This window comes from Vitis riparia, chromosome 7 (genome assembly GCF_004353265.1).
Source record: "Vitis riparia cultivar Riparia Gloire de Montpellier isolate 1030 chromosome 7, EGFV_Vit.rip_1.0, whole genome shotgun sequence".
In the NCBI taxonomy this organism is placed as follows: Eukaryota; Viridiplantae; Streptophyta; class Magnoliopsida; order Vitales; family Vitaceae; genus Vitis; species Vitis riparia.
The window spans coordinates 23,452,921-23,480,349 of NC_048437.1; the positions used below are offsets into that span (position 1 = coordinate 23,452,921).

A 27,429-nucleotide genomic window follows, 5' to 3' on the forward strand; every position below is an offset into this window, starting at 1 on the left:
TTATACAAGAGAATTATCTCATTTTCATTGCAACAATAAGCGTCCTTCAAGGGGCATTATGGGAAAAATATTAACAGAGGAGGAATTTCTAAGTTGAAAGTTGCAACTCTCTGGTCCTCAACCGAAGGTCAGTCCACAGGCTCCAAACAGGAAACAGCTGAAGCCATATCGCTCTCTCTCTCTCCTCTCTCTAACTGCCAATGAGAGAGCCAATCTCGCTCCTCCTCTTTCTCCTTCTCATCCATGGAGCTCTCCACCCAAGCTCCGTCACCGCGGGCGATTTCACCGGCGACTACTCCAAGCTTTCCGGCATCATCATACCTGGCTTTGCTTCCACTCAGCTCCGTGCCTGGTCCATCCTCGACTGTCCTTACTCTCCTCTCGATTTCAACCCTCTCGATTTGGTTTGGCTCGACACCACCAAGGCATGCTTCTTCATGCTCTTTCCATTTTCGTCTTTGATTCGTGTTTTCTAATTGTGATTTCTCTGTTTTGTACTGATTTCAATTTTCTGCGATTTCTTGTTTTCCTTTTCACAAAGATTAAACACATACAAATGTATGTCATTATGTATGTGTATGTATGCATATGTGCATGTTCATCATTCACGTTCTTTTTCGATTTTTACTGTCTTGATTACTCAGAAGATCTCCTGAAAGTGGAATTTTCTTTCATAGTTTGATGCATCATCATCTTGTGAGGAGTTAGGCTCTATTTTTTAGAAATTGTATATACGTGCTATTTGAAGTTTCTGACATCTTATCTTTTTAGATATGGTTCATTTTGACTGGAAAATGTTACTCAACGTGAAGTAGTGGCTTTCACCACCCAATAGCATGTTCCCGCTAGAAGCAGAACTCCGTATTTGTTCTAGATAAATGTAGGCCTGTTCCTACACAGCTATAGTTTTTAGTGGAATCCTTTTTCAGAAAGATCTATGTAAAGGCAGGAATCTGCTTAATATATAACAGAATCTAAATTCTGAGACTTGAAGCACTTATTAAGTCTGAAAGAGGTTTGTTACAATAAAAAATCTGCATCAAAAAGAGCATTGGTATAGTTGCTTAGATTGCACTTGAAATCATGCACATTTGGTAGGATTGGCTTGTTAATGCTTGTCCATGTAAAGAAGAGGCTTATTTTATATGTAAAAAATTTTAAATTCCAAAACCTCTTGAAAATTCTTCTGAATAAGTGTCTCTTAAGTTTGTTGAAATTTGAAAAGAGGTTTTAACTCTCAAACCTCTTCTATTTTAAAGTTCATTATTTGTTATGAAACGCATTGTAATGTTCTTTCAAAAGTCAAAAAGAGCTTTGATGAAATAAAAAGTCTGCACGAAAAAGAGCATTATGTCACGGACTTAGTCGTTTACTAAGCTTGTGCGGCACTTAGGCAAGTCAAGACGCTTGATCTTGCTAAGTCTGCCTTGCTCTCAATGCTTAGCTGGCTAGGCTAAGACGCTCATGACTCGAAAACTTAAGAAGCTTAGTAGGCAACTCTTTAAAGAATGGAAGCTCTTATTAACTCAAGGAAGCCTTTACAAGTGCTTGGAAGCTCACTTGCTTGGTGCCTTGGCCAAATGAGGCCCTCACCTATTTATAGGCACCAATGGAACTCTCTAGAACCTTGGAGGGTTCCTTACCTCTCTAGTATATTCTAGAATGTCCTACATCATTCTAGGTACAAGCCTATGTACAAGGATATACAAGAGACCTTTGGAATTCTCTAGAAGGCTATGGACTCCTCTCATGTCTTCCACCAAAATGTAGAGTTGTGTGGATTTCTCCAGGCATCTCTAGAACCTTCCACACTCTTCCCACTCTAGGAGTCTCCAGAAGCTTCCCGGCTCTATATAAGCCCATGGGGAGGCTCATTTGAATCAACTTGTGACAATTAGTACACTTGCTTAGGTTGCACTTGATGTCACTTGTATTTGGTAGGATTGGCTTGTTTATGCTTGTCTAGTAAAGAAGAAGATTTTAGTTAATATAAAAAAAAAATTCAAAATTTCTGAATTTTTTTGAAAACTGTTCTATTAAAGTATCTCACCCCTAAATTTGTTAACAGCTTTTAGGCCTCAAACTTGTTCTATTTTAAAGTGCTTTAATCATCATGAAACTCATCATAAAGATCTTTTAAGAGTCAAAAAGAGCTTCAACACACACACACGCACACAAAAGGCTACACTATAGAGAGCATTAGCATGCTTGCTTAGATTGCACTTGAAGTCGTGCCACATTTGGTAGGTTTGGCTCGTTTATTCTTGTCTACGTAAAGAAGAGGAGTCTACTTAATATATAAAAAAACATCTTGAATTATGAAACTTCTTGAAAACTCTTCTATAAAAGCATCTCACATCTACCTTTATTTATTTATTTTTTCTTGATAAGCAAGCCAAAAAAAAAAAAGATGTATTATTAATGCCTATAAAAAAAAGTGTCAAAAGTGCACAAGGGGACCAAAAGGCAATATCAAAACGAAGAAAACGAAATGCAAAGAAACACTAACCACTCCCCTTACACCACACCCGACCAATTAACTAAGTCTACCATAGACATTCTTGCTTCATTTAAGCCCACTCTCACCCACTCCAAAAATAAACATAAGAAAGAGAATTCTAATGCTTGATTTGTTTGTTCCATGTCCTAAAGCATCTGTTATTTCTCTCATTCCAAACAGCCCAAAAAACATTTAAGGGGGCAACCCTCCATACCTCCATACTTTATTTCTTTTCTTCCCCACAAAGGATCTTTGCCAACTTAAGAAGGCACCTTTAATTGAAGTTGACATCACCTATTCTACCCCCAATAACGAGAAGACTGGCTGCCACAAGACTCTTGTCTTATTATAATGAAGTAAGAAGTCGTTTGTTGCTTCTTCATCTTTACATAAGAAGTATTTGTTCACCTAGGCTTAACCCCTTGTTTTCAATTGATCTATGGGGAGGATCCTACCCCAAGTTGTCTCCCATGCAAAAAATCTCACTTCGTTGATATCCACAGGTTCCAAATAATATCTTTAGGTAAGGGGACATATATCCTTTGAGTGTAAGGATTTTATTGAAAATATACCACTCTTTGGTTCTAATCAGACCACCCTATCCCCTTTGTTCTTGGTAACACTTTTGTTTGCAATCTTGAAAAAAATTCTTCATTTCTTTCTAGTTCCTAGTCATATAATTATCTTACAAAGCAGTGTCTACAACATCCCCTTTCCCAGTCATATAAGGTTGACTCAGCACACCACCTATCCTTCTAGAACTTTACTATCCTTCAATCATCCCTAACTTTATAGGAAAAAGCTTTTAAATCCCAATCGTCTTCTATTTTAAAGTGCTTTAATTATTATGAAACAAATTGTAAAGCTTTTAAAAGTTGGAAAAAGCTTCAATGCAATAAAAGATTTGGACTAAAAAGAGCATTAGTTCACTTGCTTTGATTGCGCTTGAAGTCATGCACATATTATTCGGATCAACTAGTCTATATTGCTAGGCATGTTGTTGTGTCAATTCCTTTAGGCACCTGCCTATATCATGTCATGTTGTGATTTTTTACTCTGGCCACATCTTTTATTTCCGGAAAAAGTTTTTTTCTTGAGAAAAATTAAACTTGGGGTTTTTTGAAGGTTAATACTGTCACACCCTGAAGTTTGGAACCATGGCCCCTCAAGTTGCAATCCATGATCCCAAAATTCAAAGTGTAAAGAGAATTAATGATATTCATAATGATTAATTTTAAATTTTCTCATTATTTAGATAGACGATCATTTACTTAAGCCATTATTCATTTTATAACAAAGAATCATTATCCCAATTCTGAAGGAGGGCGATCAATAATCCTGAGTTGGGACTTGTAGTCTTCCCCGCTTCAGCGTCTAAAATGCTTAACAAAGAAAATGTAGAAGGCAAGGATGGTCACAAAGATGATCAATCGTCCTAGGAAAAATATTATCGTCCTGCCTTAGCGAAGGCAAGGATGGTCACAAAGATGATCAATCGTCCTAGGAAAAATATTATCGTCCTGCCTTAGCGAAGGAATGATCAAAGAATGATTAATCTATCAAAAGTTGAATGATCTATCGTCCCTAAAAAGTGTGTGATCATCCTAACTCAGTGGATGAACGATCAAACACCTGCCTGTTTGGACCTCCAAAAGAGTGAATACTGATTAAGTAGGGAGTTGTCTAGGAAAATTGTGAGATGATTTAAAGTAAATTATCATATTAACTTTCTTTTTATTCACACTTCAAATTTTGAAATCATGGATTGTCTCTTTGAGCTCAAGTAGAATCATGATTTCAATTTTTGGGGTGTGACAAATACATAAGTATGGGTTCCCCTTTCATCAACTAAATAAATGCTTAGGCAAAAAACGGTCTAGACTTCATCAATGGTGTTCATATCATATCTAGTTAACAGCCTATGAACTAAAGACTCTGCTTAATCTTTTCCTTTGTTATCGTTCTTCTTTTTGGATTTGATTGATAGAAAAGGAGATGATGATGACTTATACTGGATGACCTGAGGGTGTCATGTTCATGTATCCTGCAGCTTCTTTCTGCTGTGAACTGTTGGCTTAAGTGCATGCTACTAGACCCTTACAATCAAACAGATCACCCTGAATGCAAGTCGCGGCCTGATAGTGGTCTTTCTGCCATTACTGAACTTGATCCAGGTTACATAACAGGTATCCCATTTATGATATTATTTATTTTTCTTATTTTGGTGTTTATTTTTACATCTTTTTCTTTATACATACCCTTATATTTTAGTCAAAGACTCTTTTGTCTAAGCCTTCTTTCTCTGTTCCTTGTCTGTTTGTTCTTGGAACGCTGTTAAGATGTTGAAAGAAGTTTATCTGGATTGACACTCTAAAACAACTTCCTAACAAGATAAATTATGACGATTGATCTGTCTGTGCAAAGCAAACTGCTTTCTATATCATTATTCTGTGTTAATCTTGGTCACTTGAGGAGAACTATGAATGACATGTCTCTCTTTATCCAGACCTATTCTGTGGAATATTTAAATGCCATATTGTAAGGTTTGATGGTATGGCTTGCTTAACTAATGTCTTGCTTCACACTCTTGAGGCTTGGCTCAAGTGGAAAAGGGTTGAGGAGGATTTGTGGGAGGTTCTAGGTTCAAGTTCCATCAGGGACAAAAATTTACCTATACAAAAAAAAAAAAAAAAAAAAAAAAAAAAAAAAAAAAAAAAAAAAAATTTCTTGCTTCACATGACTACTTTTACCTGAAGAGCAATATGTGACCTGCAGGCCCTCTTTCTTCTGTGTGGAAAGAATGGATTAAGTGGTGCATTGAGTTTGGTATTGAACCTAATGCAATCCTTGCTGCTCCATATGATTGGAGATTGTCAGCATCAAAGCTTGAAGAGCGGGATCTTTACTTTCACCAGCTGAAGTTAGTATCTATCCTACATATTTCTATTACACACTACTATTAGTCACCAAGATACACAATATCAGATAGGGTAGGCTTATTGTTTATGTAGCATCATCATGCTGTGCAACCCTGATTATCATGAATACTCTGTTTCTGTCATTTGATTCCCTTTGAAGAATTTGCACTTGCACTAGTAACAACTCATAATATCTGTGTTAGTGCAGTAAAATTACTAGCTTTTCTGTGATAGGCATTGTACAAAATTGAATCTTAAGTGAAATATTGCTGTACCTTCCTTGGACCTTTAAGAATAATTATAACTGATTGGAAATTCTGTTCTGTGTATCTGTTCCTTGTGGTTTTTTATTACAAAAATGCAGGAGTAGTGGATTTATGAGCAGTGGAGGGGGCCCAGGTCATTGTAATCCTTGCACTGAAGGCCTTCTCAAGATTAGGAATTAGAGGGGCCAGGTCATTTTAAGGGGTGTATTCAATCTGTGAAGGTCCGAGAAGAGGGGGCAGTTAGATTACTTTGGAGGGATATAAAGGAGGAGGGGTGGTCCAAGTCAAGTCTTATTGCATTTCCTTGACTACTACAAGCTCAATGGTTGTACCTACCAAGAAGGTTTGGAGGTGAGTACTCCTCAAAGAGCCTCCCTTTTTAGGAAAAAAATAAATAAATTATTTTTTGTGTGGGAAGCTGCATAGGAGAAGATTTTAACTGTACACCAACCAATGAAAAGGGATTGCCCTTGGCAAACAAGTGCAGTCTGTGTATGATGTGTGAAGAGACAACCAACCACATCTTCATCCACTGTGATAATGTCTGGCTACCGTGGGATCTTATATCCTATAGTCTGGGGATTCAATGGATTCTTCCAAGGGTAATCATGAGCTTCTGTTAAGATGGCATATGAGAGGTTTCAACAAGTAGCAGAGGAGGGTGGCACCTATTTGCTTGTTTTGGTACTTACGGAAAGAGCGGAATGACAGAATTTTTAACAAAGGGGAGCTGTCCAATGAAAGTTTAAAGAGACTTCTCTCAATTATCTTGTGGAATGGACTAGAACCTCTCTAGGGTTGAAGTGCAGCTCTCTTGTGGATTTTATTTATCGCTTAGGATAGGGTATCTCTGGGCTGTGTTTTTTCTTTCCTATTTTCTCTTGGTACTCTGTGTATACCTCCTATGTACATGTGTTGCACCCCCATTTTTGCTAGATGTTTTTTCTTATAATATATTCCTTTGTTGCCTATCAAAAAATAAAAAGGAAAACAAAAAGAAAGAAGAAGAGGAAGAGATAACTGAAGAGACCTGTTATTTCCTGAGTTCTACCAACTTCTATGATCACATAGATTAATCAGACTAAAAATAGCTTACAATCATCTGAATGGTTTCTGAAATTTGATTTTTGCTATTTCAATTCTTCAATGAAATTTCTAAGCAGAATAGCATGTCTGGTCTACTTTGTAGTTCAATTGGTTTTATAGAAGAAGAGATGACACAATGATATTTTTCTTTGTTCTATTGGGATAAAAAAATTAGGATTACAATATTATATGTACTTGTCAGTGTGAAAGTAATAGATAATTTTCTTATTCTGGTTTGATTTTTAATTGGCACTGATATCTGCTCTGGTAAATTACATTTCTCCACTACTAATGACTCCCTGAGCATGAAAACAATTTCTAGGAAGATAACTTGATAGGTTTTCAGAAATATTTTCACTAAGATTTTATGATGTGATCAAAGACATGAAAGATTATGTAGTAACTAGCATGAGAACAATTGAAGAGAGATGAGGAAATGTGTAATTACAGCAGACTTACATCAAAGATCTACATTGAATTCTATCCTTTTGCATTGGTTATGGATGAACTTACTATGCATGATAGGAAAATTTCTCATGTTGTATGCTAGCTTTAGTTGATGAAACTAGATTAAGTATTCATGTTAAAACTATGTAAAGATATTTTTGCCTATAAAAGAATAGTGTATACTTTATAATTTAAAAGATTTAAGTAAAGCAAGACTAAGAATATGGAATGTAATTTTATTAAAATCAGGTATAGAAGCGGAGTATAATGAATATTAATGATTATATTTCTGTTATTTTGGATCCATAATCCCCAAGTAAAGGGCGATTGAGGAGGGTTTTGCTTGTAGAATTGAGAGTAGATGAATGAAGTGGGCGAGGCATCTGGACTGTCATGTGATTATAGAATCTTATCAAGTTAAAGGAAATTTTTAATGATGATTACATACCCAGCTATGCTTGTGGTATCAAATTTCAAGCCATTATGAATAGCTGAAATGAAAATATAATGATTATTGGGTGGCAATATGAGGAAAGATAAAACAAGAAATGAATGCAATCATAACAAGGTATAAGATGGGATGACGCACAGCATGAAAAAGCAGCAATGCAGAGGAGTGATATCATTCAAGTTGAAGGTGATAAAATGATAGGAGAGGCAAAAAAAAAAAACAAAAGACGTGAGTTGGTAATGAGAAACATCATGCACACTGAGGATCTGAGGAAGATACCACTCTTGATAGAGCTAAATGCTGAAAAAAGATCATGAAGCTGATTCCAAGTAGTTGGACTAAGGCTTTCTTGAGCTTTGGGTGATATTTTCTTGTATTTGACATTTTACAAAAACTACTTATCATTGCTACCACCTCTGCACTCACAAAATATGCTTTGTTGATTGTAAACCAAATGGATGCTGGTGGTTGTTCAGATGGATAATTAAGTAAATATTCTATCCTACAAGAATTAGAGTTAGAATGGAGTTGATTTTGTTGCGAGTATGATGATACTTAGGCTTTCATTTACTTTAATTTTATTTTGCTTTATTATTGCAGGATAACTTTTGAAACTGCTCTAAAACTTCGTGGTGGTCCCTCAATAGTTTTTGCCCATTCATTGGGTAACAATGTCTTCCGTTACTTTTTAGAGTGGCTAAAGCTAGAAATTCCACCAAAAAAGTATATCCAGTGGCTAGATGAACATATTCATGCCTACTTTGCTGTTGGTATGCTTCCTTTTCCATAAAATCCATTTTCCTTCAAAATAGAGTTGCTTGAAATGGCCATGGAGGCCATTTATTTGGCTTGCTTTCTTTGCTTGATTCAGGTGCTCCTCTTCTTGGTGCGAGTGAGACAGTCAAAGGAACCCTTTTTGGATTCACATTTGGTCTTCCTGTTTCTGAGGTGAACTTTTCTCTGTTATCTTATTTAAATAGTTCAAATGTTTTGTTGATTTATTGCAGTTGTGCTATTTGGAGTCATCTCTCTCTCTCTATCTTCAGGCTAATCCAAATTTTACTTGTTTTTTATTACATCATATTCTAAAATATATTTTAATATATATCAGATTCGTGGTTGAGTTTAGGTATCAGTTCATGGTTTGCTTGATTGACTGCTAAATCTTATTTAAAGGACCATTGTTTGTTAGAAGTACACTGCCAGAACATTTAAGTAGTGCCATCTTATAAGTAGAATCTAAAAAAGATGCAAGATATTGTAAACTCATGCAGACCAGTACCTCTAGTTGAAGCAGCAATCTCAAACTTCTAGTTAATATCCAAAATATGTCATCCTCCTTTACAGCCACATTAAATGTCTTGCATAAACTTTCTTGAAAAACATAAACTTCCTAGGAAGGCCTATTTCAGCTTTACTATGATTCTTGTCTTTGTTTGTGTTTACTCTCATATTTCATAAAACAGTTTATGTTCCTTTCTTCTAGTTGGCTTAGTTCCATTTGGCTGTTCCCAAGTTAGGCCAAAGAAAAAGTTCTAGCATTGTTTTGACTGCCATTTTACCAGGCACCAATTTGATAACCTGATCAACAATATGGCTAGCAATTCTAATGGTGCCCTCTATTTATTCTCCTGCTGATTGAACTTCTATGCTTTTGACCCATATGTTGCCAACAATATGTGGAGCATTTTGATGGCAGTGGACTTCTGGTATTCTCACTGATATTAAGAAGCTTGAACTAAACCTTGAGTTGTTGAGAAACAATTTAGATGAATGGATAAGATAAAATCATGTAAATTTCAAAATGTCCAAAAATTTCCAAAATGTTTGCTAATCATAATACTTCACCAAAAGCACATACATATTTATGATCATCAGTACTGAGAATGATCATACTGTTAGGATTTGAGCTAGTGCAGGTAACTTGCAATAACTTGTTGGCATTTGAATTGACTATGTAACTTACACTAGCTTGTTGGAACTTGTAGTGATCTATGATTATGGTATTGGCAATATATCAGGGAACAGCTCGATCGATGTTGAATTCATTTGGCTCTTCATTATGGATGATGCCATTTTCAAAGCATTGTAGAGCGGATAATATCTATAGGAAGCATTTCTCTCATTGGAGTAGGAGCAGCCATCAAACATATCAGTGTGATGAACAGGAATTTCGGCAAAATTACTCTGGATGGCCAACAAATATAATCAATATTGAAATTCCTTCAATTCCAGGTAAGACTTAGAGCATCATATGAATTTCATAGTGACAATGCTCTTACTGTGCTCATTACTTCTACCTATCTCTTATATTAGCAGGAATGGATGCCTACCCATCAGTTTCAGAAGTAGCACAGACCAACTTATCTAACATGGAATGTGGACTCCCCACTCAGTTATCCTTCTCCGCTCGTGAGACATCAGATGGAACCCTTTTCAAAGCAATAGAGGATTATGATCCAGATAGCAAAAGGCTCTTGTACCAATTACAGAAGTGGGTCCTGTCTTAATAATTCTCTGCTCCTTGAAGCATTTTGCACTCCATAGGCAAGGTTGCTAATATAGAATGCCAAAAGCATAGCCATTCCTCCTCCCACTTTCCCTAGTAGGGGCCCTAACTAGTCCACTTATTCAGTAAAACTTCATAACCTCCGAAATTTCTTATTTTATTGCCACATAGAAACTTTGTGTTGTATACTGGAATTAGTATTGCTTTTGTGAGGGCTCCATGTTGGAACTCTATATCCATGTTGAACATCAGGACCCGTGTTAGCATGTCCGTCTCTTTGTCCCCAGGTGTTAGGACACCTATAAATGTTAATTATATCAGAAATTGTCATGGCATAACATTTGCTTATTGTTAAAAGGCATGATATACGTTGTGAACCCAAATCTTACAAGTTTAAACTTTTAGAAAAATTGGTAGTCCAACATAATATCAGAGCCTCATTTGATGGGAGGTCATGTGTTTGGGCCTCATCACATATTTATTTTCCCAATTTATTATGTAAGCCAAAAGAGACTAACCATGGTTGTTTGCCTATGGGCTTGTGTATCTCTCCACATGCGTGTATGAGGCAGCACGTGTGGGAGGGTTTTAAAGAGCATGATATAAATTGTGAAACCAAATCCTACAAGCTTAAGCTATTTCTTTGTATATGGAGAGTGGGAATTGGTAATATTCGGATAGTAGGCCTCTTTTCATTGAGAGTCCTATCTTTGAACTTCTTATATATATGTATGCTTACCAGTGGCAGCATTGTCATCGATGTTATCCTACAATTTTGGATGCTACTGTGCAATATAACATGTTTTGTAGCAGAAAGCATCTCATTATCAAGGCTCTGGTGTGTGCAAAAGAATGTCTTTTTGAGGGGATGAATCTAGCTGTAACTGGTGGTACTATATACAAATCTAACATAAAAATCTTGGCATGACATATAAGTAATCATTGTAGATAGACAGTTTCACACTTAGACACTCACTTGCATGCTTCCCCAGTTCATGCTCAGCAAAAAGCCACATACATACTCGACTGTTTTCTTTTCCCGCAGTCTCTGCAATTTTACTGCCTTTATCCAAGGTTGAAACCTTTTGTTATTTCTTGCCTCTTTATCTTGAATGTTTTGTAGTTAACTTTCGAACAGGCTTTGTTTGTGTTGCTGTTTTTTTTCAGGTTATATCATGGTGATCCAGTTTTGAATCCACTTACACCATGGGACAGACCACCTTTAAAGAACATTTTTTGTATCTATGGAATAAATAAAAAGACTGAGGTATTATTTTGTTTTCCAAGTGAAATGTAGCATTAGTATTTGTCATGACTTAACCAATTATATAGATGCTTGTGGATTCCAGTTCTGTTACCTGCTTTTTAGCTCATTAGTTTTTCATGTCACGTGATCAATATGGAAGTTTTTTTTTTCCTGTTTGATGGTTTGTGTAGCATGCTTTCCATGCTTGATTGAGTTGCATTTTTTAAAATCCAGATAAATGATGCATTTGGATATTTTTCTGGAACTCCATTCAGATTTGTTAAACAAGCTGTGTTAATTGTTCAACTTCTTAAATAGATCTGGATGACAATATTTAAGTACTTTCAGTAGTCTTGGGACTAGTCTCTTCTGTTTCAGTGTAGCACTGACATCTAAAGAATGTCTGCCATGTTGTGCTTGCTGGAGCCATGGCATAGTATGTCAGACTATATTTTATTCCTTGAGGACCCAACACAAATACATTGAAATAAAATCTATACTTATTCTCATGCACTCATGTAAAGACTTAGTTGGGAATTTTAAAAAATATAATGGGAAACTTTCATTCTGTTTGTATATACTGGTCTATGATAGAATGACATGTTCTTTCTGCCACAATAGGATCCAATTGGATGATGCAGTTCATCCATCCTTCAAAGGCTAGCCGATGGCTATAGGATTCCATGGATTTGGATTTCTTTCTATGTCAATGTTAGCAGTTAGCTATTAGTTTTCATAACCTTTTTTTAAATCAAAGCGCAAGGAAAGGTTTGCAATTAGAAGAAAGGAACTTTTGGTTAGAAGTATGCAAATACATTGCAAGACTTTTGATTGGCCTATTCCTTATCTGGGTCTTCCTTTGGGGAGGGGGGGGGGGGGGGGGGGGGGGGTGGGGGGACCCAAAGGCTTGTGTTTTTTAGGATCAGAGAATCTTGTGAAGATTAGATAGGTGAAAAAGGCCTATTTATCATCAGGCAGAAGGATAACTCTTATCCATTTGTGCCTCTTCCATATTTCTAGTTATTTCCTATCCTTGTTCAAGATTCCCGCTGCAATGGTTGGAAAAATTGAGAAACTGCAAAGGGATTTTGTTTGGTCAAGGGCTATGGAGTTTAAGAGAGGCCATCTTATTAGCTGAGATTTAATGTGTAGGCTTATGGTGGAAAGGGGATTGGAGTTTAAGAAGATTTCTCTAAGGAATTATGCTCTATTAGGGAAATGACTATTGAGGTTTCCTAGGGAGAGTTTTGCTTTGTGGCAACAGGTTATTCTAAGCATATATGGGACACGTACTAATTGATGGGATGCCAACACCATAGTCAGGTAGTTACATTGTTGCTCATGGAAGGCTATTGTACAGGTTTTTCAGGATTTTACCAAGTACACTTGGTTTGTGGTGGGAAATGGGGAGAGAATCTGTTTTTTGGAAGACTTGTGATGGGGGATCAATCTTTGGGTTCTCGATTTCCAAACTATTTAGAATAGTCACAATTAAAAACCTTCTTATTTCATCAATTCTTAGGTCTGCTTCTCCTTTCTCTTAGAACTTTAACGTTTGTCATATCCTTTCTAATTTTGAGGTAGAAGATCTAGAAAGACTTATGTCCTCTCTTTCTCATTTACACTCATCCCAATCTATTCCAAATGCGAGAGCTTGGCCTTTATCTTCTTCGGGTTTATTTACAATAAAATCTTTCTTAGTCTTATCCCACAATTGTGATCCAATTCCATTTTTCCCTTCTAATTTTGTTTGGAAATCTCAAGTCTCTTTTAAGATCAAGTCCTTGGTTTGGTTAGTGGCACACAAGAAGGTAAATACTAATGACATACTACAATTGAGAAGATCCTACAAAGCCCTCAGTCCTGATATCTATAAGTTGTGTATAGAGCATGGAGAATCAGTAGATCATCTCTTTTTATAGGACTATAGTACAAATGATCTAAATTGACCAAGATGGATTGGGTTCTCCCGAGGAGTATTTGTGACATGATGACCATTTCATATAAGGAATTGGGAAGCTCTAGGAGAGGCCTAGTATTGTGGCAAATTGTTTGTTTTGCTTTAATTTGGGTTGTGTAGTAGGAAAGAAATATTAAGATTTTTGAGGACAAGGCAAAGAATTCAGGGGTTCTTTGGGATACCATTCATTTCCTTACTTCTTTTTGGGCCTCTTGCACCACAACTTTTAAGGACATTCCCCTTAATGTGGTTAAACTTGAATGGGTAACGGTGTGTAGTTCCAAGGGTGTGGGTTAGTAAGGAGAGGTTGCTTTTTGTATTTATCTTATGATTTATGGTTTTTGGTATTCCTTATGTTTAACTTTTGTTTGTGGGAAGATTTCTCATCCTTTCATTGTACTTCTTAATTCCTAATTCAATATATCACATTGTTGTTTCTCATAAAAAAAAAAAAAAAAAAAAAGTATGCAGTACTCAGAATATGCCAGCTATTTTTATTTTGCCCCAAAAGAGCTGCAGATGCTGCTGTATAAACATCAGATGGATATCTCACATGAAAATTCCTTGAGACTTGAATCTAAGTATGGCAATGAGGGTTTGGACAATTCTCCCCCCTTTCCACCTGTCATTTCTCAATTGTGAAGTAGGATCAAAATCATGAGAAGCGCAACCATTCTTTCTTAAGACCAGCATTCCTAGGACCAAAGGGTTGGGTGGAAAGTATGGGCCCTTTTACCATAACTTGCCTAGTGGAGAAGGGTGGTTGTGGCTGAACAAGGACTGTTATGTATTTTTTGTACATCCATCTATCAAGTATCTACATGTGTGTGCTTGTGTGAACATCTGCCTTTTCTATCTTGAACTCCCGAGCAATGATTCATCTCTGTCGACCCTGCTCCTCCCCTCAAAACTAGGCCCCACTGTCCAAAAAAAAGTTTCTCATCCTTACATTGTTGATGAGCGTCTGCCTTTTTCAATGCTTTGACATTCTATTCTGTCTCTAAAGCTTTCCATGCATTTTCGGAGGTAGTTTAAGCTCTTTTTGAAACCCACTTGAGGTGGATTGCATAAATCATGGGTTGAGTGCTGAAATCATATTCCCTCAACTCAATAACACCTTAACCAAAACTACTTGGGGTTGGTCACTGTTGACTTTGAGAACTATTTCAATAGAATTACACCAAATATATACAAATTGTAAGAGACCAAAAATAGAAAAAAGGAATGAGCTTATTTTTAGCCTAGGATATCTCTATTTAAAAAAAAGAACCAGTCAACTAAATTAATAAGGAAAAACTTAATTAAAATATATTTCCAGTCTTCATACAGGCTGTGCATATAAAAAATATTTCCTAGATGGAAAGTCTTTGTATAGGCTGTGCATACTGCCACATTAATCTTTTTTTTCATTTAATTCTATTTAGAGCCATATTCTCCATTAGATCCTTGGTAATCATGTTGTCTTTCACTGCTCTAGCATGTCTTTCTTGGCCTACTTATGAACTTATGTATTCAGAGATCTTAAGTGTACATGCTTGAATCATCTTGGACAACTCTCCCTCATCTTCTCTTGATTTGGTACCACCTCTACCTTCATACAAATTGCACTCATTTCTTATCTTTCCTCTGCTTATTTATTTATTTTTTCTTTAAGTTGGAAAGATTACATGTTACTATGTACTTTATCTCAAGTTCTGTAGTATTTTTCACTATTTTTTTATGGTTAATTTCTCTGCAAATCATTTCTCAGTCTTATTTTTTTCCTTAGATATATCATTCTTATTAGGAGGATTTTGTTGATGTCTGTTCTATATTTAATCAGTAATGTTGTTCAAGTGAGTAATTACTTTGGCATGTGGGAATGGCAAAACAGGTTGGTTATTATTTTGCACCAAGTGGAAAGCCGTACCCTGATAACTGGATCATGACTGATGTCATTTATGAGATTGAAGGATCTTTAGTCTCAAGGTGAGTGTCGGTATACTGAATGACAAGAATAATAGTGAACCAGTAAATATTTCTGATAAATACCAAACTCAACAGCCAATTTGACATGTATTGCATTTAATTATTGCTAAGAGCAAATAAACTTGTTTATTTGGGAATCTAATTAACATGTTCTAAGATGGAGGTTGAAGAAGTTGAGAGTGGGAGAGACAGGGAAACACAGGAAAGTTGCCAATCACCCTCTATTAGGTTTTAAAAACATTAGTTAAATTTTTTTAAAACTATCAATGTTTACAGTGGATCTTTGTTGGAGGAGCGAAGGACACATGCAAACACATTTGTACACTCTCATTGATTAAGGTGTTTTAAAATGGGGAAGGAAGGAGTTGAGTGTGAGAAACAAGGAAACATGGGAAACATTAAGTTTTATCAAAGCTTGTTTTGAAAGTTTAAAACTATAATTGTCTAGAATTTATTCTGTGCCAGAGGGGGTTGGCCATGTGGACAGTGAGGTGTCTTGGTTCAAGGGAAAAATGGAGTCAAGTAAGAGGCAAGAGGATTCAAGAGTGGCAGTGACCTTTATTCTTCTTCTGAAATTGAGAGATTCAACTTTAGAGAGAAATTTTTTTATCTTTTAGAAACAATTTCTTCAAAATGGTGACTCCTTAGCTCTATTTATGGGGGTATTGTGAATAAGAGCTAGCTAGGTGATAAGTCACAGACCGATTAGGTGGTACCATTTTTACATGAATGAATGAAATGGTGCTATCCATGCATCAGTTGACCCTTTTGGAGAATTGACTGGAAATTTGTGAAGGTTCACTATTTTCTAATTGTCAGTATTTCAACATGTGGAAGACCAAAGGTCATTGGGAAACTCCCAGAACCTTGAAACAACAGTTAAAAGTTAAAATGCCACTAAGGTAACTACCATGACTACAATCTGTAAGCCAATAATAATAATTATAACAATAATGAAGCAATTTTAGATGAACCAATGAGGAAAAGGAACATCAGTGTATAAGATTAGTTTCTGTCAATGGTTAGATAGCTTTATGAATAGCAAGTTATTCATCATCATAAATTAAAATAGTTATTTGGAACTATATAAAGGTGTGTGATTGTGCTGAGCAGCATTAATAGTCATTGAATGTGAAGTTGATAAAGAATGTCCAACAACAGGCATTATGGTTCTTAATTGGATTTAATGATTTACGCATGTCTGAGCAGAATAGTTAGAAGTCCTATAAGTTGCTTTCATAGTTGTTGACTCGTTAAACATATAGTATATTGTTTTTTTATTTTTCCATATCGTGTGTCATAATTTTTTTATGTTGTGAAAAAAATGACTATAATCTGTAAGCCAATAATAATTATAACAATAATGAAACAATTCTAGATGAACCATTGAGGAAAAGGAACATCAGTGTATAAGATTAGTTTTTGTCAATGGTTAGATAGCTTTATAAATAGCTAGTTATTCATCATCATAATTAAAATAGTTATTTGGAACTATCTAAAGTTGTGTGATTGTGTGGAGCAGCATTAATAGTCATTGAATGTGAAGTTGATAAAGAATGTTCAACAACATGCATAGATTCTTACTTGGATGTAATCATTTACACATGTTTGAGCAGAATAGTTAGAAGTCCTATAAGTTGCTCTCATAGTTGTTGACTTGTCAAACATAACGTATATTGTTTTTTCTATTTTTCCGTATCGTGTGTCATAATTTTTTTATATTGTGAAAATATATATTCATGTGCACATACATAGGAAGCATAAAGTAAAGAGTAATATATAATCAATTCATGAAAGATAGTAAGATTTAAAGAGTTAAACTTTATCACACCATATGAAAACATTGAATACTAGAGTTTTAAAAAGTTCAATTTAACAAAATAAGAGTTTAATGTATAAGTTCATCACAAAATCTATGAAAATAAACTTCTTAAATTTTTAGACTTGATTTTTAGCTCCAAATTCTAATTAGGTATATGTACTTATATATGTTTTTGATATATATTTCTTTAAGTGCTATCTTGAAAGGTCCAACTTTTCGTGTTTGTCATTGTTTCTTCCTCACTAAAAAATATATATATCCAAAGAAAAGAACACCTAATACATTAAGTAAAAGTTGTTATTCACCAATCACCATCAGTTTCAATGTCAACATTCAAACCATTCAAATGGTAATTCTCTAATAGTCATTATAAAAATAAATTTACTTAACTCCCGTTATGGGCTTTGACAACAAGAAGGAAGTTTTTCGTATAGAATTATTTTACCTCTTTCTCCCTTTCATGATTAATTTCTAACCTTTCTCTGCATTTTAAACAATCAATATAATAATTCTTTTAACAACAAAAATATATTGAGTTTGATTTTTCTTAAAAATTCTAAAAGATAGTTGAATGTGCGTATATTATTGTATCACATATGGTATGGTGTATCATATATGTATCATAAGATACACTTAAGTTAAGATATGGATTGTGACACATATTCATTTCCATAAAAAATGTATCATATTGTTATATTGTATCATATATCATTGTATCTTATTGTGTATTGTAAGTTTTTAGCAATTATGGTTGCTCTCATGAAACTAAACCTACGTGATATTCTTGTCCACCCATGTCTTTGGCATACATGTGGCTTATCACCTGGTGTGTTTGTTTTCATGTAAACAAGCATGTCAAATACTCCATGAGTTCCTAATCCGGGCTCATTAGGTACATAGAGCCACACTTTAATTACACTCCATTTTTAAGCATTTGAAACCATATTTATGCAAAGCACAGTCCTATGTATAATCTTGGATTACTGAGGTAACCCTCTTTGATCACAATTTCAGTTAACGAATGTCACCGTCAAAATCTTTCAGCTTCTAGGAACTCTAATATTTATGTTCTTGCTATTCCTACAGATCAGGAAATCTAGTTGAAGGGAACCCAGGAGCTGCCAGTGGGGATGAGACGGTATGCTCAAGAAATGTTGCATATATTTAGTGACCAAATACAGAGCATAGTCAAATTCCTCCACTTTATTTTCCCATTTTGACCTGCCTTATAAAATATGATTGGCATTTTTAGCTTTGTTGAGTATAGACAAATTTGTTTACAGGTTCCATACCATTCTCTCTCTTGGTGCAAGAATTGGCTTGGGCCAAAAGTGAACATAACAAGAGCTCCTCAGGTATCCGATTTGTGGAACTGCATAGTGACTCGTTAATCTTTTGGGGATAATTTTTAATATTTAATGGATTTGTCTTCCACTTAATGTATTATGTGTTTGCACTTTCTAGTCCAACAAAACCAGATCAATCGGCCCAGGAAGCTAAATGATGACAATAATTTTAAGTCTTAATTTATATGGTAACCTAAGGAGATATGATTTTGTGTATTTTCTATATGTTGTATGGAAAGGAAGTCCATGTGCATAACAGTGAAAGAGGTTGATATGTCCACTTCCTAAAAATATGGTAATGGAATGAACTTCAAGTGGTTTGTGGGACAACAATGACTAGAAGATGTCTAAAATCTGTATAATAACATTTGATAGGCATATTCAAGGGTGGAGCCACCTGGTGCCCAGGGGAAGCAGCTGGATCCCCATGAAAAATGAAAACCAAAAATTAGCATGGGAGGATTCATCCTGGAACCTATTATAAGCCATAGCTGGAACTTTGCTACATTCTTGCCCCCTTGGATAAATTCCTTATCTTTGCCCTCCTGAAATAAATTTCTAGCTCGGCCACTGGGTATGGTATAAGATTAATTGCCCGTTCAGTTTCTCTGATAAGATTTGAGATCTGGAATGGCAATCGTTGAATAAGACCATCTGGGGCGATCAATGAAATTCAATTTTCAGATTATATGGCATGGTATCATTACAGTAGATTCCCTGTATATTTGCATTATTTTTCTGATGCATGTCACTCTGCCTGTGGGTGGTGAATGGGAAACGATGCAGTTCACGAGACCCTTGTTTTAAAACCCCATATGTGATTAATTTTTATAGAGACAATCTAAGAGAAGTTTCATCAAATAAACCATGTGCATTTTATGTTTGCAGTGTATATGATGATTCATAAATATTAGAAAGAAAAAAAGGAGGTTTTGATGTAAGGGCTCCATTCCCCTTCAAGAACCTAATAAATGGTGGAGTTGGATTATTAGCCCAACTGTCACAATTAATTTTCCTCTACTTTTAAAAATTCAATAGAATCAAGGTAAGTTTTGACTTGATGATCAATTATGTTTGTTCAAATTTATGAATATCTTCACTGTTTCAAATCACTTATTTTCACTTTGATACCTTTCTATCTTTCATCTGTATTCATGTACTGACATTATATAGAAATTTTATCTTTCAGTTTGTAATATATCTCTGTTTGATTGATATTCTGTTAGAAAATCACAAAACATCAAGTTTATACCTCAGCAAAGGTCCAAAGGAGTGTGGTTAGGAATTGATGTCTCTTGTGCCTTGTTGGTGATAAATGGAATATGCCAACAATTTATGGAGGATACGGTCCTACAAATCTCAATGGCAAAATAAGATTCATGTAGCTCAAACCAACAAGAGGAAGGCCAAAAGAAACATGGATTGAGGTCGTGAGAAATGAAATATCACCAACAACTTAATGGAGGATGTGGTCCTAAAAATCTGATTGGAAAATAAGATTCATTTAGCTAAACTTACTGGGATTAAGGCTTTATTAAATTGAGTGGAGTTGTTGCCTTGTGTAATAATCTCATTTTGTTATTTTGGGTTTTACCTGGCCTCTCACCCTCTCTTTTTCATTGATAATTTTACTAATGGAAGAGAAATAGTAGATAGAGGCATAGAGCTAGCATATACCCCCAGTAATCTTTCCACAGTAAAATAATCTTATTGTGCAGAAGAGTTTAGATCGTTCATTTGGTTTTTTGAAATTTGCAGTCGGAGCATGATGGATCTGACATACAAGTGGAGTTCAATGTAGAACATCATCCTGATGAAGATATAGTTCCCAATATGACAAGGTCACCTCGGGTTAAGTATATGACCTATTATGAAGATTCTAAAAGTATTCCAGGAAGAAGGACAGCGGTTTGGGAGCTTGATAAAGGTATTGACATAAGTACTGATGTGCTTATGAACTGAAGCATGGAGTTTCTGAAGGACTCTTGCTTCAAAAGATATCTAGTTAACCTGCTTTGCCTACCATTTCATTGGAGATAATAAATGCTTTCCTGCCTTAAAACTAAAGATTGACGAAAATATAATCAGCATTAAAAAGGATTTCCCATGTGGAAATTTTCCACAAGCATAACTTATATGATTACTTCAGTAGTCTGGCGAAATTTTCACTGGCTTCAAACTGAAATGATGGCAACCTTTTTTTACTTCGTCCTTTTTTCTCTATTTTCAGTTATATTGTGCAACTGCAATTGAATATATGATTTATTTTTTTAATGCATTATGATTTTATCCTTCTACCTTATGCACATTATGTACATTTCATGGTTCACATGCATAGTTCATTTCAAGTTGTCTGAGGGAACAGATAGTAAAGTGAACAGCTATATAACATGGTAACATAGCCAGCAAGTACAAGCAGAAAACAGACTACAAGATAAACACGAGTTTAGGGTGTTTGGACTAGAAAGTAGAAACTCCCATACCTTCAACCCAATAGAAATAAAACTTTAATAGTTTCAAAAAGGATTTTGTTGTCCTCCCAATTTTAAATAGGTAAAGCCTATACACAGTTCTATCCTAAGTCCTTATTAGACATAATTTTAAGCATCCCTTTATACTCAGATGCATATAAAACAAAATGACGAATTTTAGGATGTATTGGGCACATTTCCCTTAATGAATTCAACATGATTTAGATACTCGCATTAAATCAGGAAAAGTAGGCAAAACATAGAGAACCATAGAAATAAAACAGGGACTAAAAGATAGCTAAAGGGTGGGATGGGTGAATGGCTCTTTTTGGGTGCCTTCTTACCATCCACTTTCATGTGGACATGTGCTCTAGTGCCTGGTGCAGGTCTGTAGACCAAAGTCAATTTGTCTGACCATTATATCCTTGGACAAGTACTCAATTACTTGAGACATAGTCACCCTTCCATTGAAAATATAAGCATACCGTTTTCACCAAAAAAAAAGCATGCTATTATACGTTCCATTATTTGCAGCCTACTAGATGACATAAACTATGACAATGAGACAATAAACTTGAAGCATAATAATGTGGAAGTATACCTACAGTTATATTTTTTTAAGTTTATTTTTTATTTTTTATTTTTTTATGGAGGCAACAATATTTTCTAGTTTTGACAAAGAAATGAATTTATTTGTTTTGAGTTTCCATTTCAATATTAGATGATAGATGTGCATAGGATGTGCAGAGAGAGAGGTGGGGTGGGGGGTGGGGTGGGTGGTGGGTTTGCCTAATCTAACAATTACACAAACTGATGTGTCTTTGAAGCACTGGACAAGTATCTAGCCTCTTGCCTTTGGAAAAAGATCTGATGTTTGTGAGAAGGGAGCTGGTTGTAAATTCTAGTGTCCCAAGACAGCAGAGTCTATCTCAACATTGTGCAGGTAGGAACCTCCAGATGTTGTGGATTAAGAGATGGCGCCTGGAATTTTCTTAGCTGATCTTGTCTGTTTGAGGATGGTTTGTGATGGGGTGGCTCTCTCTTATCGGAAGTGGAAGATTTGGTAGTTACGTTATCGACTCCATTTCTTTTGATGGGGGGTGAGTCTTCTCCTTTTTCCTTTTCTACTTCTAAAGACAGTGGTCCATTGTCGGGGATGGCCAATAGCTTGGTTCCATGGAGGAAGCAAGATGAAGGGTTTTCAGTAGAATGAAAGGGTGGTGATGGTTATGGGCAGTTGCGAATTTTTCGAGTGAGGGCTTGGTTGTGGACTTCCTGGAGGATCATCCTAGAGACACCGAGAGTACGGACCTAGATGTGGCAAGTGAGGACATGGCTTCAGAAAATGGCATTCATATCAGGGATATGATGAGAGATGGGAGCTTCTCTTATCTGTATTTTGGGAAATTTGTCTTCTTTAGCAGATTTTTGGATTGCTAGTGGAAGGGAATGAAAAGGAAATTGTGTCCTTGTTGAGAAAATTGGAAGCCAGAAAGGACCATAGAGCAGTGTCCTTAAGTAAGAAGAGGAAGCCGTCCTCTACATCTCAATTTGAAAGGGAGCTTCAGAAATTGGGGTGCTTTGTTAATTACAACCAATCAAAGAAGTAAAGAGAGGATCAGGAAGAATGGGTGGGAAATGGTTTCTGATTGTCAATGAAGTTTGAGATTTTCAGATTGCTGATAGTAGGTTTAAAGGCTAAGTGCTTGGCTCTCCTCAGAAATGGGAATGATAGAGATTAGGTGAGGATTCAGGAGGGTGGGAAGAGGAGAATGAATTCTTTGTTTTCAAAATTTAGAAGGGATTTAGAGGAGCGGGATTGCTTGTAACTTTTAAGGGGGCAAAACGTAATTGTTTTAGTGGGTAGATGAAGTTTGTGTTTATCTTTTGGATTCTTAGAGGGGTCAATGTCAGTGTGAAGAGCTAGAATTTCAAGGCTTAGATTAGATAGCAGCAAGCAGACTTGGTTTGCCTGAAAGAAGGTCGTTTGGGGACTTTCTGTTTTTCTAGGCCTTTAGGGTGATGTTTTTGTATCAAGTTGTGGTTTTTTTATTTCTCTTTTCCTGTTGGTTGCCTTTTGGCACTATTTGTATGTACTTTGTGTGCCTTTTCCAAGAACTTTTAATATAACTACTTAGTTTACCTGTCAAAAAAATGTCCATACACTACGATCATAGTATATCATATGATTTATATTATGGTAGATATGAGGCAGTTGTTAATGCAAAGGGTTCAAGTATGTAAGGAGAAACAAGTCCCTTGAGGGTTTGCTCAAGGGGTTGGAGTGGAATGTGAAAGGTCCAATTTTGATTCCCAACAGGAAAAAAGGGGTCATCTTTTAAAAAAAATGTATTACCAGTACACAATGGCCTCCCTCATAGGGTTTGATTTTAGCTCTGATTTGGGCATCTGGAACATCCTGGTTGAAGGGAATTCTGCAGTGCTTGTTTTCTCGGTCCCTTCAAGGAGTGGAGAGGTATTTGGAGGCTTCTTTACTGTTTAATGAGGATTTAGTATTGGAGGAGAAATATTTGTCTTGGCCCTTGGAAGCCTAGATAGTCCAATCATGTGGCTTACAGTTTCACTGAGTGGGATGGTAGATTTACTTGAGATTGTTTTAGGGGATCTCTGTGTTTGTGTAGGTTTAGATCTACCTTTTGTGACCTGGGTATGTACCTAAGCTAACAAGAGTTCCATCTAAAGAGGCAAGCCATTTGAACTTTTGGCTGCATATGCCATACTAGTTACATGTTAGATATGAATAAGTTGTTAATGTGAAGGATAGCATTGGAGATAGAGAAAGTTCAGTCATTTCCCAACCGGTTTTGCAGGCGATGCAGCTTATTGAAACCATGGTAAAACTTTTTGTTCAATAATTTTAACTTTCTCTTGGGAGTAGCTACATTTACTCTTATCATACAAGGAGTATTTCAATTTTGTCCAGTGCTTTATTGGCAAGATTTCCCATAATCAGCAGCTTGTTGGCCAATTAGATGTAAAATTTCTGGAGATTATATATTTTGCATGGAAACAAACATGGGACTTGGTTTCAACATGATAAAATTATGGCAACATGGAAATGTTTGAAAAGCCTTGACATGAATACGAGGGTATTTAACCAAATATAGATTGTGTATGTAGTGTAGAATTTAAGAATTTATACAATTATACTACATATTATACAATCTTTCTCATCCCTTTCTTGTCCTGCTCCAATGGAATCAGTCATTTTATCTTTTGTTTCTAAGAAAGGTGTGAGCATAATTTTTATGAAAATCTTTATATATATATATTTTTTTCCTTTTAAAACTGTACTTTGTATGCTGGAAGAAAACAGTATATCCGAAGTATATATTGCATTGGAGAAGTTCATAATGCAAATTTGATTACTGAACAAGTATCATGACTGGCCACTGGTGGAATATTTGGTCATTCTGTTTTCTATAATCTATTGACTGTTTCATAGAATAATTTCTAAATGATGAAAGGGGACTCAACTTCATGAATAGAGCAGTTTGTTTATATTACTGAATACCAGGGTTCTCGTTCCATCATTTTTCTGGTTTTAGGTTTATCTCTAGATTGGAAGGGCATTAATATGGCAATACAACCTTAGAAGTATTGCAAAATGTTGGTAAATATCAATCATGATTTCAAGATTATTGTATTCTCAAAAACAAGCATGGAATTTGAAATTTTTTTAGTTATTTGTTCCATGTAAGGATATGTTGATCCACTTTCTTGAATTAATGAGAAAATTTTGCAACTGCTGATTCCTTTTTCTGAATTCTAGCAACCTTTTCTTTTATGATAAATGTAAGTTCCTCTCAATAAACATCACTATTCTTATTTTGCAATCAGTCTTCATTACATTAAGCATCTTAGTGCATCCATTAGGTTCTTTCTCTTTAAGGTTAATGTTGCTTCATTGAGATCTTAAGGAACAGCTATTGCCTCCTTTTTGTTCCCATTTTACTTAAATAACTTAAGTTGACTATAAGTTAAATCGTTTAAGTAATTAACTTAAAACTTATTATTTATTTATTTTTACTTTTAAGTATGAAGATTGTTTGGTAAAGTTAACTTAAAATTTATTTTAAATTATCAAATTGACACGTTTACCCTTCTTAATTTTAATTAATATTTATCTTCATTGATTTTAACTCATATTTATTTTCATTAATTTCAAGAAATAAATTTATTTGTAAAACATCTATATTTAAAGTATTGTAGATATTTAAGATAACCATAAATATTTATTATAAAAAATGAGTTATGGATATGGAATCATAATTTTAAAATATATTTTCACTAGTATGGACAAATTAAGCAAAAAGGATTTGAGATTAAAAATAATTTAACTATTTTGACTTCATACTTAAAGTTAAAAATAACTTTAAGTTGTAATATTAAGTTATTTTACCAAACATGTTTAATCTACTTAATGATTTAAATTAAATTATAAGTCATTAAGTTATAAGTTGATTTACCAAACACCCTCTAACTTTTCCAGATCAGTTTTTGCAGTTTGGTCTAGATGACACTAGATTTTGATATTGTGCTGAGAGTTCTTGTCCCACTTGCTGTATACATATTCATTTGTGTTGTCTTCATTCTTTTCTATCAGTTTCACACTAAATTGGAACTTTCTGCTTGTAGCAAATCATAGAAACATTGTCAGATCGCCGGTTCTGATGCGGGAGCTATGGCTCCAGATTTGGCATGATATTCATCCTGATGCAAAATCAAAATTTGTCACTAAAGGTGAATTTTTATTTGATAATTTTTTTTCTCATGTCCCTTCTGATTAAATGTTCAATGCTAAATCTTGTCCAACAGCGAAGCGTGGACCTTTGAGGCATGAGGACTGCTATTGGGATTATGGAAAAGCTCGTTGTGCTTGGCCCGAGTACTGTGAATATAGGTCTTTTCTTCTTCTCCTGCACCAAATACATTTTCTGCTGATATTACCTTAATATTAATTTTATATTTGTTTTTACTTGCATGATGATGCAGATATGTTTTTGGGGATGTTCACCTAGGACAGAGTTGTAGATTAAGGAATTCTTCAGCCGATATGCTCTCACATTATGTATAGATTACAAGGTAGCGACTTCTGTTCTTGTTTCTATCCTGTGTTAAATACTAAATTCTACTAGCTCAATCGCTCTTAAATTAGAAATTTGGAAAATGGTGGACCCTTAATTGAAATGTTAAGAGGGGAGTAAAAAGGTTTGAGTTGTGATGAGCCTGAAGACATGATTAGGGAAATGTTATGAGCTGTCTCAATTGTCCAACTCTGTAGTTTGAGTTATTTCTGGAAAGTATAAGGAAAAAAAAATACTGAGAAAAATGATTTTCTTATATTTAGTGTTACATTGAAAAATGCGAGAAAAAAATTAAATATAATTAAAATCAATTAGAAACTTATATATTTTTAAATTATTTAATCTTTATATAAAATATTTAAAATAAGTAAAATGAGTTTAAAGTAATATATAAAAATAATTTTTTGACTGTAATCTATTTTTTATTTCCTTTTACTTTTCCTCTCTATTTTTTTCCCTTGCATTTTCCCTCAAATTTTCCGAGAACTAAACATGGTCTAAAGGTTTACCACATCTCTTGATTAGTACTTCAATACTTCTAATATGTTCTTTTTTCTTCATTTTTTTTTTTCCTACTGATAATCAAAAGATACTGCTTTTTGTTTGTCTGACGGTTTAATCTAGTCTGTGAGTGTGCAATAAATGGGACATTTCTCTTGAACTAAAAGGTAGAGAGAGGTCTGTTCAAAAGTAGTTGTTGAGTTCTAATTACAATTAACTGTATCTTTCTCTGCTAACCTTACCTTAGACTGCCATCTGTTGCAGAATGAAGCTATTTTGTTGCTTTTATAGATTAATTTTTTTGTATTCATGTACTTAAGGTTCATTCTTTATTATGAATCCATTATTGTTAATGGCTTCATTGCAGGGAAAGGTTGAGGATTCTAGGGTTCAGTCTCAGATACTGTGTACTCAATTTTTGGCTGTCAGCATTTCTGGTAGGTGGAATCCATGAGCCCTTATGGCTCCATTATTTTTCATCTACTGGAGTAATGGATAACAAGTTGAACTGTTTCGGTTCTGACAAACTTCAAGCATGCCCAAGATTTAGCATTCTCAAGAATAGTTCCCAATTGCAGGAAAAAATTTTGAATATTCATTTATCAAAATCATTTACTCATGGTTGACGAATCCGCCTGTAAGTAAGATTGGTACTAGGTTCATACTGTATCTTCAACAATATCGTAGTCTATCAAGTGTTCATCCTTCATTCATTAATTATGAAAAGTTGAATTCCTTATTTTGCAAGTTTTGAAATACTAAGCCTAGCTAGAAGTGATAGTGGATGAGAAAAGAAGTGGATTGGAACCTTTATATTTTTGTATCCTCAG

The 27,429-nt window shown here is 35.0% G+C and overlaps 1 protein-coding gene across 3 annotated transcripts; it reads left to right on the top strand.

Moving 5' to 3' along the window:
* Positions 1-126: 126 nt before the first annotated feature.
* LOC117918673 (phospholipid--sterol O-acyltransferase) lies at positions 127-27,338 on the top strand. Of its 3 annotated transcripts, none has more exons than XM_034835490.1 (16): positions 127-425; positions 4,551-4,686; positions 5,276-5,420; positions 8,269-8,438; positions 8,540-8,616; positions 9,690-9,903; positions 9,985-10,162; positions 11,345-11,444; positions 15,257-15,351; positions 18,260-18,311; positions 18,457-18,528; positions 20,278-20,446; positions 25,650-25,754; positions 25,830-25,914; positions 26,007-26,096; positions 26,967-27,338. In XM_034835490.1, exons 1-15 carry the CDS (start codon positions 201-203, stop codon positions 26,086-26,088), a joined length of 1,905 nt encoding a protein of 634 aa, XP_034691381.1. In that variant the 5' UTR covers positions 127-200; the 3' UTR covers positions 26,089-26,096; positions 26,967-27,338. The 3 variants fall into 3 exon arrangements, with proteins under 3 accessions (XP_034691381.1, XP_034691382.1, XP_034691383.1); XM_034835491.1 differs by having other exon boundaries at positions 9,988-10,162; XM_034835492.1 differs by lacking the exon at positions 18,457-18,528.
* Positions 27,339-27,429: the final 91 nt, after the last annotated feature.